The following is a 19,452-nucleotide window of genomic DNA, read 5'->3' on the forward strand; positions in this document are numbered from 1 at the left end:
TACACGTCTTCCGCATCGTTCAAATCTTTACCTTCATAAAACCCTAGAAATTGCAACATTGTTATAGGCATCCAACTGAATTTCCAGCGCACAACTCGTACAAGTTTTGAATCCTCATCCGTCTCCATGACAGTCCAGAGCCAATGGGTGCGCACGGCTCGGTCAACTGATTGTACAACAAGTAGTTTGAAAACACGGCTCGGTCAACTGACTGTACAACGAGTAGTTTGAAAATCCACATGCACTCGTCTCCATACGATTCAATGGCCAAGGCGTGCGCAGGGCTCGGTCCATGCCTGCACGACACGTATGCATGATAGTCACTCGCATCGGTTGTCATTGCAGTCAATGGCTAAACGTACGCACGGCTCGGTCCAGAACTGTGCAATGCATTCGCATGGTAGTCACCCGCATCGGTGCTCATTGCAGTCAATGGCTAAGCGTACGCACAGCTCGGTCCTGAACTGTGCAATGCGTATGCATGACAGTCACCCGCATCGGTTCTCATTGCAGTCAATGGCTAAGCATACGCACGGCTCAGTCCTGAACTGTGAAATGCGTACGCATGATAGTCACCTGCATCGGTTCTCATTGCAGTCAATGGCTAAGCGTATGCATGGCCCTGTCCTGAACTGTGCAATGCATATGCATGATAGTCACCCGTATCGGTTCTCATTGCAGTCAATGGCTAAGGGTACACACGGCTCGGTCCTGAACTGTGCAATGCGTCTCTGTAGAAGTCAGCCGCGTCGGTTTGACATTGGTGTGACTTTTTGATGGCTTCCACACACAATTACTTGCCAGGGACTCAGGTGCACATCTACCACACTACAGCATGTGCCACACTGTGTCCCATGGCATGTAAGGCTGCATGACCTGTGTGTTTTGAGGGGCAACATTTGGTTTGTTGTGTGGCACTTTTGTGCAGCCACTCCCAGGCTGTACACGTGTTCATCGGGACAGAATCCTAAGTGTGTTGTGCACATTACCACTGTGATGTGCAACTGTACAGTTATGGGCATGAGTCATGGACTCAGTTGCAGATTGGATATGTTTAGGACATGTCACATACACCCTGAGTCCTGGGTGTGATGGTATGTACATCACAGTGAGACCTATAGCCACAATTCTGATGTACACCCACAGTCTGTGTGCATGTTGTGTCTCAGATGTTTCTGATCAAGTGTGCCCAATAGGAGACAATCTCCACATCAATGTGGTTTGTGCATCAACATTGATGTTGTGTGTGTGTCTACGAGGCGTCCATGTAGGGCCTGCAGAGACAACAGTGGCCACTACCTGTGGGAATCACAGTTGTTTTGTTGTGTGTACATGATACGCCATGTCATGTCAGTGTTCATGTGGCAATACAGGGGCCCTGGGTATCTGCATGTCAAAGAGCCGTGATGCCTGGGAGACATCAGGCCTCACTTGTCACTGTGGTGTGTGTTTGTAACGTGACAACAGTACATAGGTACTGTGACACAGCCCAATGATTGGCCATTTCACTGCATGGAACTTATGTAGACATGTGGACTTGAGATGTGAGGTGATGGGCATGTAGGTGACATATGTGTCCATACCCAACAGCACACACTTCAGTACATTGTGTATTGTCATGATGTATCATGTGATATTTTGCTTGGTCATAGGCACATGGGTGGATGAATCGCCAATCTTCCTTTGTTCATCTTTGTACTGCAGGGCACCAGCTCTCCATAGACCGTTCCCAGACCTTGAAGCCATGCAGGAACGCGACTGCATCCAACGGTACCGCTTCACCAGGCTAGTGATTGAAGAGTTGGCGGAGCAGTTGGCGCCACATCTGCTACCTGGCCGGACATACCCTACAGCACTGACCCCAGAGGTGAAGGTGATGACAGCCCTGCACTTCTTTGCTACTGGTACCTTCCAGTACACTGTGGCTACTACTGGTGGTATGTCGCAAACTATGTTCAGTTGTGTGCTACGCGATGTCTTGGAGGGTATGTTGCATTTCCTTGACCTGTACATCAAGTTTCCTAGCCCAGGTCAACTCACTGACATAAAGGATGCTTTTTATACACTGGGGAGGATGCCGAACATCATTGGATCTGTTGATGGTACACATGTGGCCCTGGTACTACCACGGGCACATGAGCAGGCATACCGGAACAGGAAACATTTCCACTCCATCAATGCTCTGGTGTCTTGCAGACATGTGTATCACACATTTGTGTGCACATTTCCCCGGTTCTGCGCATGATGCCTACATCATGAGGAATAGTCGCACTGCAACGCTGATGTCACAGATGCCAAACCAGCATGCCTGGCTTGTCGGCGTGCACTGACTGTTTAGCATTATGTGTGTTTGGCAATGTTGTATTCCACCCTCTTTGTTAAATTGTTTGTATGTAGGTGACTCCGGATACCCCAACATGCCGTGGTTGCTGACACCCCTCAGGAACCCTGTGACACCAGCCGAGATGCGCTACAATGAGGCACATTGTCAGACCAGGAGGGTGATTGGGCGGACCTTTGGTCTCCTGAAAAGCCGCTTCCGCTGCCTGGACAAGACTGGAGGGGCCCTCCCATATGACCCTGCAAAGGTGTGCAAAATTATCCTTGTATGCTGCATGCTACACAACATGGCAGTGCGGAAGAAGTTACCTCTCATCCAGGATGATGATGACCTACATCCGCCACCTATGGAGGATCCAGGCCTGGGCCACGCTGCCAGTGATAATGATGATGAGGGCGACGTCCGCACACAGCTCATCAACAACTTCTTCACCTGAATGTGAGTTTACAGGGTTGTTATGTCAATGTATTGAGTTAGCCTGAAATGTGTTGGGGCTGCTCTGTTGCTGTTTGAGTGTGTCTGTGTGCTACTTGACTGGATGCGTGCAGTGATGTGTCCTTTCAGGTGATCTGTTCTCCACAATAGTGTTGAACTGCTAAATTGCTTCTGTGTAGGTTTCTTTTGACATGTTTTGTGCATGTGCATTGCATTTCTCTCCTGTTCTGCTGTGCTTGTGACTGTGTCTTTTGTCTGTGCTTCCCAGGGTACTTTGCCTGTTGTTTGGTCAACACTGTCCCCCAACACCCAGAATCCAACCCCAGGGTGGAAGTTGTCAATTCCCATCAAGTGATGTACCACACACCCCTGGACTTCAATTCTCCGTCACTTTGTGACCGTGTGTCCACTGTCACTTAGAATTACTTTGCAACTGTTGTGGAATAAACATGTTGCTGATGTGTAATGACCCAGTGCTACGCTTTGTTATGTGCATTGTCTGTCTTCCCACATCTGACTGACATTTGCTTACCTCACCTGTGGGATTGTTACCACTGACTGTGGATAGGTGTGGTGTATGTGCATTCCAATATATTTCAGGTCAACTTCATTGTGTGAGATGAGTTACATGACCACGGCGAGTATGTGTTTTGGTGCCATAGTGTTGTGTCTCCCTCACATGCGTCACATCACCATGACTCACATAACGGTGATCACATTGCTGTAGTATTTGGCATGCACTGTGTTCTTTAGCAGATCAACATCTCCATGACACATAACAAGTTGGAATCACAACAGAGGCAAGTATAGTGTACTGGTGAGTTTATTTACAAACATGTATGAGGATAGTGCACAGGATGGTGGGTGCTGTACATTGGGTTTTGAATCCAAAGTTCACAGTAGGATTGGAAATGTTGGTAGCTGAAATGTTCAGAGTAAAGTCCACAGTCATCTGCTACATTGGACCAACATGAACCCTCCATGTTATGTAGGCGAGTTGTGTTAGATACGACAAGGTGAACGGTTTGCGCACAAAGAACATTTTCCAGAACAGGTTTTGAGGCCCTGCGGGATGTGCATGGACATCTGCGTCTCACTTGAGAATAGTCATTTTTGCCCTCCGCTATCCAACACTTTTCCTACTGTTGCTCTCACTGGAGTGGGAATAGTAAATGTTACCCCTCTGCTATCTAACACTTTCCCTAATGTTGCACTCAATGGAGTTGGAATACTAATTTTTACCTTTTAGTTATCCAATCAATCAATCAATCAATCACTGAATTTGTAAAGCGCACTACCTACCCGTGAGGGTCTCAAGGCGCTGAGGGGGGGCCGCTACTGCTCGAAGAGCCAGGTCTTGAGGTGTCTTCTGAAGGTGAGCAGGTCCTGGGTCTGCCGTAGGTGGGTGGGGAGGGTGTTCCAAGTCTTGGCGGCGAGGTAGGAGAATGATCTTACACCGGTGGTCTTTCGTTGGATGTGGGGGACAGCCACGAGGGCGAGGTTTGCTGAGCGGAGCTGGCGTGTGGGGGTGTAGAAGTTGAGTCTGGCGTTCAGGTAGGCTGGTCCGGCGTTGTGGAGTGCTTTGTGTGCGTTGGTGAGGAGTTTGAAGGTGATCCTCTTTTCGACAGGGAGCCAGTGCAGGTCTTTCAAGGGGGGTGTGGTGTGGCTGCGGCGGGGTACGTCGAAGATCAGTCGTGCGGAGGCGTTTTGGATGCGCTGAAGTCGACGCAGGTGCTTGGCTTGGGATGCCTGCGTAGAGTGCGTTGCCGTAGTCCAGCCTGCTGCTGACGAGGGCCTGTGTAACAGTTCTCCTTGTTTCGGGAGGGATCCACTTGTAGATCCTTCGTAGCATGCGGTGGGTGTTGTAGCAGGAGGAGGAGACAGCGTTGATCTGCTTCGACATGGAGAGGGAGGAGTCGAGGACGAATCTGAGGTTGCGTGTGTGGTCGGTGGGGGCGGGTGTCGTTCCCAGCGTTGTCGGCCACCATGAGTCATCCCAGGCCGAGGGGGTGGGTCCGAGGATGAGGACCTCCAGCACTTTCCCTACTGTTGCACTCACTGGAGTGGGAATAGTAATGTTTCCCTCTCCGCTATCCAACACTTATCCTACTGTTGCACTCAGTGGAGTGGGAATATTAATATTTACCCCTTCGCTATCCAACACATTCCCTACTGTTACTCTTACTGGAGTGGGAATAGTAATTTTTATCCCTCCGCTATCCAACACTTTCCCTACTGTTACACTCTTTGGAGTGGTAATAGTATTTTTTACCCCTCTGCTATCCAACACTTTCCCTACTGTTGCACTCACTAGAGTTGAAATAGTATATTTAATTATTTTGCTAACCAACACTTTCCCTACTGCTGCACTTATTGTATCGGACAGTTTAAGTTCAATTTCTTTTTCATAGTTTCATGTTTTAATTTATTCTAGAATGTTTTTATTTATATTTTAAATTATTTAAACATTTATATTTTTTATTTTTATATAATTTTAAAGTTTTAAAATAAATTAAAGGTAATAGTTTTTTAATTATTTGAAAATAAATATATATGTAAGAAATTATTACGTTTGTGTGTTTATTTTAATTAGGTATATTTGCTATATTTTGAAAAAATTTATATTTAATTTAACTTATGTTGATAACATTAATATTAATATTTATCATATTAAATATATATATTATTTTATTTTATATATATATATATTTTTAAATCAATATTTTTTACATCTATATTTTTACATGTATATGTTTTATTCACAAGTTTTGTACTTACCTTTTTAAGTATAGGAGTCAATATTTTGTTGTCTATATTTTTTACATCGATATTTTGTACATTGATGTTATGTCAGTGAACCTTTCTGTTTTGAACTCTAATGTGGCAATATGTTTGTAAATGAGCATAGTCTGGCAGATTTTACCATTTTCTTCTTCTCTCTTTCGTTTATTATAATTTATAATCTGTTGCAGTCTTTAGTTGCAAGTACCTCTTTGATGAGTATTAAAGCTTTTGTGTTTTGTGGTAGTTCCTATTATTTTTGACACAGCTTCTGTTTAGATACAGAAAAAGAAGTGGTACAGACTTTGGGCTTGATTCACAAAGGTAAACTGAGACGAAAGTCTAACTTAAAAACGTTCAGTATTCACAAAGAGCATTTACGAGCAGTAAAGTTAGATTTCTGCCTCAGATTAACTCAAGTTTTGTCTCAGTTAGACTTAAGACCAAAACGTGAGTTAAACTGAGACAAAAGTCTAACTTTACTACTCGTAAATGCCCTTTGTGAATACTGACAGTTGTAAAGTTAGATTTTTGTCTCAATTTACCTTTGTGAATTAGGCCCATGGTTGGTAACAAGAAATCCCTCATGTTGTTATACCTGTGGATTATTACAGTATTGTAGCTGCCAACTGTGCGCCAAGCCACCATCCTGTCATTCAAGCCAACTACTTTTAAATTCCCATGTGTGGGTTGTGGTATGAAACAGCTCAAGAATGGCTCTTTTATAAATGGTACTCTTTCCTGTCCCATTTTGCACCATTATTACTCCTAGAACATGGTACAGCTGTTGTCAGTATGGCCTAAAAGTGGGAATGTGAGTGGCAGGTGCCATCTGTTTCAGGTCTCACCTACAAACACATGTATCTGTCTTTTGTTAAGTCTCAGCCTCAGATAGATTTAACTCTCAGTTGGGGACCTTTAGTTTTTAATATATGTATTAGAGTGGGTTTTAGTGAGCCCCTAGCAAGTGAATGGATGCCTTTGTTATCTATCACACACCCCTGCTGTTGGTTCAAAGGCTTTTATCCCTAGTCAGGCCTTAATTCTCTTTTTTTAGATAATTATAAATCACCCCAAAATTGGCCTTACTGCCCATAAGGCAGGGTGCATGGTATTTAAATTTAGGCAATAGAAAGGAATACTGTTAAACATGTCCTAGTGTGAAAAGTCTATTTTTACTGTATCAGTGTTTGCTGTGTCATAGGAAAGTATTGCAATATAATAATAAATCTAATATGTGCTATCTCATCTTAGGAAACTGCTACAGATTTCATAATTGGACATTTTTAATATTTATTTTAAGCTCAATTCATTAGTAAAGTTGGACTTTGAATACATATTTTAGAACAGGTACTATTAGGAATGTTACCTTTTTACCCACCTAAAACTTCTAAAGTCTGTCAGTGCCTTTCAACTGTCGCCTGACAGCTGAAGTCTCCCCTGTTGTGTGGTGTGAGCTGCTCCCAGCAGTAAACAATAGGCTGACATCGATGGGATGTGATGGCCCGTCTGATCCTGATAGAATCTGCAAGGGAGGTTGGAACGATCCTCTTAAAAAGTTAAGTCCTGCTTGAATGTCCCATTCTGCTTGACAGGGATGCTGAGCTTTTTCCTTACCATAGGCCAATTTTATCTGACACTTGGGCTTGGCCCTTCTATTGTCCTGCCAGCCAGTCAAGTCCCAATCACAGTGATTTTCTCTGTGACATTACAGGGTCGCAACTTGCTTGACAGATCTGCTGGGTTTCTATGTACCATTTTGGATGCACTTCAAAGAAGAGATAGAGAATGAAAAAACACTATGGGGTCCATTAGGATGGCGGGCGGACTCCAGTCTGCTCGCCACCTTAGCGGTGCTGGGTCCGGCCGCCTGTGGTGCGGCGGTCCCACACCTCCAATTAGGATGCGACCGCCACCCTGGCGGTCGCATCCTGTATATTTAACATTGTGGCAGGCGGTGCTGTATTCAGCACCCGCCACAATGTTAAAAGGGCATTTTGTGCATTTGCATGCACAACGTGACAGGCACTGCGTGGTGCCTGCACCCTGGTGTATGCAAATGTCGGGGGGTACCATGGGTACCTCCCAAGTGCAGCCACCCCCCCAACCCCCTGGGGGCCCGCAAGGGCCCTCAAAGGCATTCACAGCATGCCTTTCCATGGTGTAGTCTCCGCCATGGAAAGGCATGAGACATCCATCATCGTAGTATGGATGGCGGTGCCTTCCAGGCACTGCCACCATATTGCAGGGCAGATTGCCTACCGGCAGAAAACTGGCGTATGGTCTTCCCGTCCGCCTGGGTCCCCACCACCATCATAATATGGCGGTGGGGAAATGTTAGGCGGTGGACGGAAATGGCGGGCGGATCACCACCATCATACTGGTGCTGGCGATCCGCCCTCCATCATAATGACCGCCTTTGTGTGTACCACTGTCTGGTTGCTGACTGTCCCTGAGTTTGTTGGTGGTGCACAGATTGCCTAACATTTTTGTGTCAGATGTGGAAGTACACCCTTCCTAAGAGAATAAAAGCAGTACATACTAGCTATCTACATGCTATTTGAATTTTCTTACTACAAGCCCTACCCAACATCTCCACCCATTCACGACAACCCTATTGTGAGAAGGGTAAAAAAGCTTGTCATCAAAAGAGCCCCCTTTTATGAGGGGCCGCTGGGTATTGTAACACTTGCCCAGTGTGGAGCATGGCCCAATGATGAATCATGCCACCTAGGTGGGCGAGGGTCTGTGCACCCTAAAAAGGATACTCTTGGTGATATTTGTCGAACAAGAATAAATATCATTTTTTGTTCTATCTTTTTTATCCTCAATTTAGGGGGCTTCAGAAGTGTACTCCTGTGGTGGATTGGAAAAAAACAAACTAAAGTCAGAACGTAAAATCTTTTGCCCAAGACAGTGCATCTGAGCTGTGCTTCATCGCGGTCAGCGTCAAATTGTGCCAAGGTCCAGATTTACAGTGACGATTGGATATCATTGCCACTTTGTGCTTCTTGCTGCCATTTCTACTTAAGCTTTAAAAATTCATAGTTTCCAATTGCCGTTGTTGGCTTTGTTGTAATTTTGCCTATTTCATTTTACTCTATTTTTCTTATTCATTTTGGGATTGTTATTGTTTTGCATTTCAAGTTTATTACTGTTTTAATACTGCAAAATACTTTATATCATGTCAGGGTGTCATTACACTATTAACAGTAAGCCCTTGTTATACTTTAACAAAACAACCCATTGGGAATAATAGAAATGGCATCAGAAAGTAAAAGCATTCATTAAAAGCATTCGCATTGCCATGTTCAACAGTAGCAGTGACAGTAAAGCCTTATAAATAAAACATTTCAATTCAAATCAATCATAAGCCTTAATGTCAGACGGTTTCTTTACTATCAAGACTATATAATGTAGACATAGAACCAACCCCAAAAAGCCCCTGCACTCTTGAGCCCAATGGCAAAAAGCTCCAGCTCAGAATGCTTTAAAATTAATGATAAACCTCTCCTGGGTCAGGGATCTAATCCCCTGGGAGAGGTATATTAAGTTTTTATAAACATTTCAGAGGAGATACTCTATCCCCTGCAGCCTCTCACATTACTTTTACTGCATGTTGTTCTGGAGCACTACAGAATGCAAAAGAATACTGAAATTAGCCCTCAAAGGGCATTTATGTGTCACTCCAGGCCTAATTATGTGCATATGAGATGAGCGGCTTGCTCCTCTCTTTCTTTTTTTAGTGGCCACCTGCCACATGTTTCTTTTTAGCGATTACTTTTTTGCGTGTGTGATGCCCTGCTTCCACCCGGGGCACTAATGAACACTTTATTAATTGTCAGGGATACAGGGGGAGCCCAAGGCCCCAGCCAGGGCCGGACTGGGAACCACAACTGGCCCTGGCAAAGTGCTCGCCGCCCCCCAGCTATGCTGCAAAAACGGTCCTGTAACAAAAACGGCCCCCAGGGGCCCAAAACCGGCCCCCACCCGTGCGGCGCACCGGGGTATTGCCCGTTGCCCGCATCGGCCAGTCCGGCCATGGCCCCAGCTGATTCCCACTGCATGTGCACACCTCCCTGGCCTGTGCAGGAGCCTGCATTTTTTCATTCTGCTCCTGTGTGTTATATGCAAGTTCTTTTTGTGATCCTGTCTGTGGTAGTAGCACTATGCAAGTGCTGGATGTGTGTGCATCCCCAAGACATGGGCACAGTGGGAGGCAATGCACCGAGCCAAGTAGTCACCGGGTATGAGGTTCTAGGAAGAGTATCTGAAATGTGCTGACCTTTCTCTGACTCATCTTCCTCCGCAATGGGTCCAAGTCGCCAGTTGTACTGGACTGGCCCCTGGGGAGATGAGTGCTCCCAGGGACAGAACTTGCAATTGGAAGGTGGCCAAATACATGCCTCCTCACCAAAGAGTTGATTGAAATGCAGATGCACTGTGGGAAATTGAGATACTGGCTAGATGGGTGAAGCCCTACTCAAGCAGCAACCACAATTCTTGTTGGGCACAAACACAAGCAAACATCAAATTAACCTGTGCTCAACCCTCTTTTAGCTTGGCACAAAAGTAGTCAGACTTAACTTACAGGCAATGTGTAAATTAATTATGCAGCACTTCAAACAGTTGTACAGGACGTACAAACCACCAGATAAATCCCACACCAATTTAGACTAATTGTGTACATTTTAATACATAATTTGACACCAAAATAACAAAATTCCAATCATTAGAACCGGAGATATGCAATTTTGAAGACTTAGGTAAAAACTGTGTTTGGAAGCACAAAGTGCCAATTGTGGACATCTGGTCACACCAGAGCTGGACAAAGTCGCAAGTTCAGGCCGACCACCATAGAGCGCTGGCTGATAGAGAAACCAAGTGAGTTCGACTGAACAATGTACCTTAAGTCCTGGTTGCAGAGCATTGTGCAATACTGCGTTCAAATTGCATCATGCAGCAGCAGTTCAAAGGAGCTGTGGGCCTGATTTGGAAGATTCGGCATTGAGAATGCATCATGCAGTGGTGGTTTCAAGTAGTTGCGGGCCTGCAATGCGACATCGTGCATCACAGATGATTTGCGCAACAGCAATTACGAGGAGCTATGGGGTCCTGCGTCAGGGATGCGCCGTGTAGTGGTGGTTCTGATGGGAGGTTGCAAGGCAATGCAAGGTCAGCTGAACTCAAAATCTTTAGTTCATCCTTGCAGGGCATCGGGTAGCTTCTTCTTCCAGCTGGAAATCTTACTGCCATCATCGCCTCCCATGTCCAGAGTCTTCTGACTATTTTTCCCTTGTAAAGAGTTTTTTAAGAGGTGGTGGAAAGTTCTATATGCCAGGCACTTCTAGCAAATCCTAGGATTCCCAATCAAATATCAACCACTGTCACAACCCTTTTGCACATCATATGGGGACAATCCAACATGGCAACTTTAAGTTTACCCTAGTAAGAGCTCATCTAAGAGCCTCAGCTCCACCCTAGCTGCCTGATCCCTTCCCACAAAAGTTTAATGACACATAAGCGTTCCAGCTACTGAATATTGGTATAAAGTGCCTGTATGGCTATGGTCCCTAGTAGTTGTTTTCAATAGTTGTTTTTCTAATTAGAGACTCTCAACTTGCTCGATAAAATACATGTTGTTGTGTACAAATGAGCATGTGAAAGGGAGAAATGTTTTCCCAAATATATCTACGTATTGACAAAGGAGTTAAAAAATAGAACCACAATCCTATAGTACTGGTCAGCCGGAAGGGCTCATTTAATATTCATGAATTTTAGGACGTGTGTAGACCACTGGTGTTTGTGGATGTTCAGTGTTTAGAAAAGAGGGCCAAAGTGCAGCCATACTGATGCAACAGGAGTGGAAAAGGAATTATCACATGCTCAGTTTGTGGGCTATCAAGTGCTGTGTGGGCATTACTTTCAATTCAGTTTTTTCATTATGCTCTGTCTGGGTGTGTACACCAGCGCAACATGTTTTGTTCATGAGAATATGTTTGTTGTTGTAATCTAGTAGATCAAAAGTCATCATACTGTAAACTCTGCGGAGGACTTTGGGCATGGCGAGGCGAGGCCAGCCAGTTTTTAGGAGAACCTGCGGGGGAGTCTTTCTTGGAGTGAGTAAGGCGAGCTAACGCAGCAACTGTAGCCAGCCCTCACAGAGAGTGTGCCCCGGGGGTCTCTTCGGAAGCCTGTCTGGCTAGTGCTGGATGCAGTTTGCGGGTGCTCCCGGTGTGCCCCGCTCGCACCGGCTAACTGATACGTCCCCCCCTCCCATTTACTTCTGCAATTTGCCCTCTGGATATAAGTGGAGGGAATTGCACCGAAAAAACACACAAATAGTCCCTAATCTATACACAAATTAATATATGGATCATGTGTTGAGAGACAATATGAAAAATACAGTTGGAATGCAGTAGGCATCAATTAAATGCAAAAGGTAAACAAATTCAAATTTATGAAGGCAATATACAGACAGATATGTTAATATAAAAATGTATTAAAATAAAGACAAAATGATTACATATAGGTTTAAAACATCTTATTTTTGAAGAAAAATATTGTTGGTTCTAACAGATACAATTTATACAACGCTAGAAAACTATACAAAGGTCGATGCGGCATTTCGGTGTGATGTAACTTCTTCACCTTCTTCAGGACAGAGTTTTCTAAAAACAATCCAGATTAAAATTTCAAGATAACAAGGCTTCTTATGTCACTCGGAAGAAATGGAAGTAAAAATCTCATCCATGTAGTATACAAAAAGGAATGACGTTTGTAATGGTCAAAAAATCCTTAAAATTTGTGTTCGTTGGAGTCACCGATGGAGATAATGTAAGTGGTGTTAAAAAGGCCAATTAAAACTGGTCAGTGCGTAGCACAACCTGTGCGCCGTGATTTGACTATTTATTTGAGAATCGCCGTGTTCAATAATTGACGATACTGTACTGATCAAATTTCTTGACAGTAGTAGAGCGGTAAGTATAAAATCAGATATAAGTACAGCGGCCTCCCTGTTGAGAAGAGCGGGTGAAGCCGCGAGCCACAAGCCAGCGGGACCCTCCCTTTGGCTGGGGTCTGTTTGCTGGAGGAAAAGTTGGTAGGTAGAGAAGAGGAGAGCTGAGCGCGTTGCTCTTTCTGTGCATCACTCATCTCGTGAGGACAGCTGTTGGTGGAGGAGGTGCTGAGAACGTGAGTCACAGCTGCTGGCTGTGTGTGCCAGCTCTGTTGCGGCCATGGGCCATTTCGATTACTTTCCTTCACCGGCAGTATAAGGAGTAAGGAAAATAATATTGTAAGCAGATTTTGTATTCACGTTTTTTGCGACCTTGAGTCACCCGAGGAAGATCTCAGCATCAATTTGTAAGGAGACATTGCTAGAAAAAGGCAAAGTCCCTATTTTTGTGAAGTCCAGAAAGATTTCACAGTTGGGAATGGCTGCAAGAAAGCTAAGTCGGGCCACCTAATTTAGAGGAAGGCTTGTGCAAAGATAAAATTGAATCATCTCTGAAACAAAGGTGCTCCTGTAACGATGCTGAAAAGAAAGAACCAGATTTTCAGATTGTGGGATTAGGAAAAACCACCACATGAAGGCAATGGCATATGTAGAACCTAATGGGGAGCAAAAAATAACTGCTAAATTGATATTACTGGACCTGGGGTCTCTGATGATAAGGGGGAAGAGCTGCCTACTTTAAAAGTCACTAAACAGTGCGTGAGGATCTATCAGAGTTAACCCCCACTGATGTATCCTCCCGTTTGACCACCTCAGGTCCTTTCATATATGCTTCCGCGACGTAGCTGTGGACCCCCATGCAATCATCCAGAAGAAACCCTGTTCTCCAACTGGCAATTGCACAGGAAGAGGTTTTTACTTTATCAGACTTGGATATAGACTTGTATAGAAGGTATGGCCTGCATAATAATAGCAAGATTGTGGAGTCTGTATGTACTCCCTCCGTGGTGGGCCTCATGGGTCTGAAACTCTTTAGTAGTACTCATTCAAATAATTCCTCTTTGTTGTCCGATTTATCTGTAACCCCTGACCTTGATGTAAGTGGTACTCAATTTTGTCACCCTCCTAATGAAGAGGTAAAAGTATCTGCTTCTGAAGTGTTCTTAGGAAGGTTATTATTCTCTATTCTAAAACTGTTAGAAACATTTGTGGGTGGCTCTGATTAATGTAATAACAGTATTAACAGATTAACAGTATAAATTTGTGGGTGGCTCTGATTGAGTTCAATAACAATATAAAGGAAAAAGATACTGACTATGGATTTCTAGTAGAAAGAGAAGAGGTTTTGATGCCTAACAGGGCGAATGGCCAAATGATGGTTGATTGTCAAATTGATTTTCAGTCTCAGGCTGGAAAACCACAGTGAAAGAAGCTTACTGAAAAGGTTTTACTCCCCGAGTGCCCAGGTAAATCTGAAAAATTTATTTTTTCTAACACAAAGAATTGCGATGGAAATCCTCAGGGTGTTGAACAAGATGTATTTCCAATCTTTAAACCCCAGCCTAAGCAGAAAGTAAATGATGAGATCTTAATTATTTCGATAACAGTGGTAGAAAGGGAGGAAAAGAGAAGGGGAAAGAAAAAGAAACAACCTATCGGTAGATTTTCCAAAAGGAGTAGTAGAAGTTTATGCTTCAGAGAGGTAGTGGATATTGTGTCTAGTGTAGAGGGCCTAACTCGACCCTGACAAGTGTCTCATCAAGTTATGGTCCCGAATAGTGGATCCATAATTGAACTGGCTGAGGGACTTGTAGTAGCTATGGTAGAAGAACAACGATTAGACCCTTATTTTATTCCCTCACTGTTGAACCCAATGATTGTGCATTTATAAAATATTGGTATAAAAGGTGACCCCACTGTGTTAGAAGGGCCAGACCCACAATGGTGCAATGTGGATACTTATACACTAGATATTTTTACTTTATTTGAGGTAGATTTAATTTTAAATAGGTCCTTGTTGCTCAAAACTGTATCCGAGGTAGTGATATTGACTTGGTTTCCCTTCTACCCTTTGAAATTGAATTGAAATCAAGGGAAACTCACAGCAGATTTAATATTTTACTTGTCTGTAGGTCTGCAAAGTAGGGGGATTAATGTTATCCCAATCCAAGAAGAGGTGGGATTGTGTGAAGTGGATTAACGTTTTTGGCCTCACTCACCTCCCTCTGCTGGTCGGTGGTCTATGACTGACGTATAGGAGATTAAAAGCCATTTTGATTACTTGGCAGACAAGCATCAGTTAGAGAATCTTCCAATTACCCATCCCAAGGAACTTCTATAAGATTAGTCCTTTAAATGGAATTGGTTACCTGGTACTGTGGACAGTGTGTCTCAAAGTAGTAATCTGCAAAGTCCACTCTATTAGCAATGAGTTAAGAATGATATCTTGGAATGTCGCAGGAATAAAAAATGGCAGGGAGAAATTGCATTATTTAAGCTTCTTTGAAGCAGATATTGTTTGTTTCCAGGAGACTTGGTGTATAGAGGATTTGGTTTGCGATAATTATATCACCTTAAATTGTAAAGCAACATCATCAAGGCAAGGACCAGCGACGGGAGGGGTGGCATGTTTGCTTTCACATAAAATCCATTGGAGTTATGAATCTTACTAAGACCAAGGAACTATTTTCTAGCATTACTTGTTATAGCTATGGCAGTCCCAAGGAAACTCCATCACTAATTTTGATAATTATATACATTCCCCTCTTATATAAGATCTTCTCTTATGTTGGAAAAAGGTCTGCTGAGGAGGTCCCCCCATATATAATTCTGGTTGGGGACTTGAATTGCGAAATGTTTCATTTTTCCCTAGAACAGTCGCAGGCGAAGGAAAAAGAGGAAGCTATGCAGATATCCATAGCCATTTTCTCACCAAAAAAAGGCAAATAAGAGAGGGAGAATTTTAATGGCTCAGCTGAAAGAAGCTGCTGATGTTATAGCGAATTGGAGGTTACCTTCTGATTCCCCTGCAGCATATGCACATAAAGCTTCTAGGGGAGAATCAATCCTGGATAATGTGTTGCTAGATTGTGCTTCCTTCTTCTTACTAGGAGATCTAAAGTTTACAGATTCCCCTTTTAGTGATCATAATCTCTTGATTTTTTTAGTAGATTTTAATACTTCTTCTACTGATCCATTGAAGTTTGATGGTCAGTCTTCAAGGTTCAATAGGAAAACAGGATGAACCCATCGTATATGTGGAAATTTGAGTGAAAAAAGCCCATTTAGAAAATAATTGTCCAAAGCTACTTCCCAGGCTAAATGTTTAGGGTCCCACTATAGGGCCTCTGGGAGAAGGCATTTTGCACCATTACTGGAGGGCTATTGTGCAAACAATTCCAGACTTCCTATTATACAGCTCAGAATTGAAAGACATTTTGAAATATTTTTTTTAAAATACTATAGAAGGTCGGGTCCTCCGAAATTTGGTCTCAGTTAATCCATACCTGTCTGTGGCTGCTTTCAGGTTAGAATTTGGGCTGTGAAGCGCTTTTGTGCAGGGCCTTACAGGAGTAGTATATTGGGCCGTGTGTCTTAGCGATCATAACACACTTAGGTCCTGGTTAAAAAAGAAATATTAGATGGCCCAAAAGAGAATTCATCAATTGATAGGAATCTTGTTGTGGCTGTAGATTTACTGCAAATAGACCTTTTTTCAATCTTTTCTCTATCACCACAGCAATTAAAAGCTACCTTAAAACAAGCTTCTTGCTTCCTGAGTTCCCGTATGGACAGGGAGACCAGTATTTCAAAGAGAGCTTATCATCCTACTATCGATTCATGTTTGTTAAACAAAGCACAAGTCTATATAACTTGAATCATTCCACATGGAGTGCAGTGTTTTTGGTTATTCCAGGGTATGCTTCCTCGAAATACCCTTGTAGCCAAATGTTATGGTACTTCTGTGGTTTGGAATTTGAGTTTTATTTATTTGTCGTACTTTGCTACTATGTCGGCGGAAATGCTTGCAGTTGTCCATTCTCTCAACCTCTGCTTTTTTACAGTCAATTTATGTACCTCCGAATTAAATGTTTTGTAACATAATTTTAATGTATTTAAAGTTTTTTGTTAAAAACGTTTTAGGTATATTTATATTATGTTATAATTATTATATATTTTATGCTTAGATGGCACAAAAGACACTTCAAGCACTACAATAGGTTCATCTTTTTACTGCTGGTAGTTGGGAATCTGTTTGGCACCTTGGATTTTCTTAATGTTTGTCTGATCTTCTTAATGTGATGGATTGAATTTATGATATATATACAACTGTAAATCACAATCTATTTTTATTTATGTGTAATTAATCTTGAGTTTTTATGTGGACCTCTTCAGAGTTCTGTAACATAATTTAAAATAATCTTGAAACTAAAGTTGAGCTGTTCACAAATACATGCATGTGATGTGTTCGCAACACTGATGTTCTACCATAGTCACAGAAAATATAGGGGCTGATTACAATGTCGGTTGGATAGCCTCCGACCCCTAGTCGGACGCTTTCCAATTGTTTCAGAGGGTTTCCGACTGGTATTTTTAGAGCACGCTACTCACCCATGAGGGTCTCAAGGCACTGGGAGGGGGGGATCGAGCAGCTCCATGGTCATCCGAAGAGCCAAGTCTTGAGATCCCTTCTGAAAAGGTGCAGTGTCTGGCTTCATCTGATGCGGAGGTGGAGTTCATTCCAGGTCTTGGCCGTAATGTAGGAGAAGGATCTGCCACCCACTCTGGCCCTGTGGATGCGGGGGACAGTGGCTAGGGCTAGGTCGGCATACCGGAGGTTACTTTTGGGGGCATGGAAGGAGATTCTTTCATTGAGGTATTGGGGTCCTGTGTTATGGAAGGCATTGTAGGCATGTGTGAGCAGTTTGAAGGTTATTCTTCTTTCAACAGGGAGCCAGTCGATGTTAGCGGTTGTAACGTAAACTGCCTTGTCATTCTGACTCGGTTCCAACTGGCACTCGGAGTATTTGTGTTGGTCGGAACCACACCACAATCCCCTATGGATGCCGTCGGGATTACTATGTTGGTTTCTCACGGCCTTTCTGTGCAGGCCTTTCTGACACTGAAAGGCTATTGGAAAGCAGCTTTGGGGGCCCCTAGCAGGGCCCCTTGCCTCCATAGCCTACTGTTGGTGGCCTAGGGGGTACCTAGGGTATCCTCCTTTAAATTCCTGCACTGTTTGGCAGGCACCATGGGGTGCCAGCCACAGGGTGCAGGGTTTTACACACACACCCATTTCTCTATAGGAGTAAAACGGCCGTAACACAAGCTCCCATAGAGAACAGTGGGAATCTGACAAAACATGTGTGAGCAGTTTGAAGGTTATTCTTCTTTCAACAGGGAGCCAGTCGATGTTAGCGGTTGTAACGTAAACTGCCTTGTCATTCTGACTCGGTTCCAACTGGCACTCGGAGTATTTGGGTTGGTCGGAACCACACCACAATCCCCTATGGATGCCGTCGGGATTACTATGTTGGTTTCTCACGGCCTTTCTGTGCAGGCCTTTCTGACACTGAAAGGCTTTTGGAAAGCAGCTTTGGGGGCCCCTAGCAGGGCCCCCTTGCGTCCATAGCCTACTGTTGGTGGCCTAGGGGGTACCTATGGTATCCTCCTTTAAAATCCTGCACTGTTTGGCAGGCACCATGGGGTGCCAGCCACAGGGTGCAGTGTTTTACACACACACCCATTTCTCTATAGGAGTAAAACGTCCGTAACACAAGCTCCCATAGAGAGCAGTGGGAATCTGACAAAACAGTTTTTGTCGCATCGTAATTGGGCGGTTGGAACCGCTGACCTTAGGTCAGGTGGTCATGAGTCCAAGACGGTGTTGTCGTAGGTAACTCCGACCAACATCGTAATGAGCCCCTTGGTGCGCAAGTGCACTTTTCACATGGACTGCACATGCACTTTCATTTCAATAATTCTCTGCAGGCATTGTTTTGATTTTGGGTGCCTAATTAACCATGAAATAGCTATTTGCTCCATTTAACCCTCAACCCCCGATTTACATTTTGTAATCATTCCCGTGGTGGACTAGTGCAATCTAAAATGCACTACTCTAATTTTGGTTTACATGTTGTGCCGACTAGTAGAAATGTAAAGTGCATATGGCAGACACTTAAGCGCCTACATGGAGATAAAATGAATAAAATGAGTGATACTGCTATGTAGGATATTTTGTTACGGCAGGCAGTATGAGCGATTATGTTTCAAAAAGGAAATTTTACCCTGTAAAAGGCTCTTCTGATAGCCACACACACAACAATTAAGTTAACCATCAATTTGGTTATCAATTAATATGATTATAAAAGAGATTAGCTTTTTTGACAATCGCAAACACAAACTTGGCTCTATATCTTCAAGGCAGATTTCCTGCAAACAAAAAATACAATTGTATAAGTTTAATTTCAAAGAGAGACAGTCCAGATATAAACTCAATTCATGAGAACTTTCTGCTCTGGATTTGGATTACTAGTTGGTGACAAAACACTTCTTGTCCAACAGGATCGCCTCTTTCTGGCAGATCCACTTGGAGTTGTAGCTGCAGTTCAGAGGGGTGATCTCTTTGTGCCTTTAGAAACCACAGTTGTTTCCAGGTTCGTGGGTATTCACTGGAATGCTGTCAGAGAAAAAGAAAGAGATGAACTGGCGAGCAGGATTACCCCAATGTTGCAATTACTGTGCATCCATTTTAGATTTTGCTGAATGTATATTCATTATATATCCTTCCCCTAGATTGGGTTTAAGGTCACAGCAAATACTATTTCGTCTTAGAATATCATTGAAAATGAAATCTCACGGGGAATTAACCCAGGGGGCAAGATGGCGGTTTGTTCTAAACCGTAGTGCACACGACTGATCAGAGCTCCCCATGATG

At 43.5% G+C, this 19,452-nt stretch overlaps 1 protein-coding gene across 1 annotated transcript in view; it reads right to left on the reverse strand.

Annotated features, from left to right (window-relative positions):
- Positions 1–10,251: 10,251 nt before the first annotated feature.
- The window catches only part of LOC146812907 (killer cell lectin-like receptor subfamily F member 1), a 67,867-nt gene continuing 58,666 nt past the window's right edge, over positions 10,252–19,452 (reverse strand). Inside the window, exon 4 of the mRNA XM_085615224.1 lies at positions 10,252–19,194. Coding sequence (XP_085471350.1) covers positions 19,149–19,194 — 46 coding nt within the window. The 3' untranslated portion in view covers positions 10,252–19,148. The remainder of the gene's footprint in view (positions 19,195–19,452) is intronic.

The sequence above is a fragment of the Triturus cristatus genome, chromosome 7, assembly GCF_964204655.1.
Source record: "Triturus cristatus chromosome 7, aTriCri1.1, whole genome shotgun sequence".
NCBI classification, from domain to species: domain Eukaryota; kingdom Metazoa; phylum Chordata; class Amphibia; order Caudata; family Salamandridae; genus Triturus; species Triturus cristatus.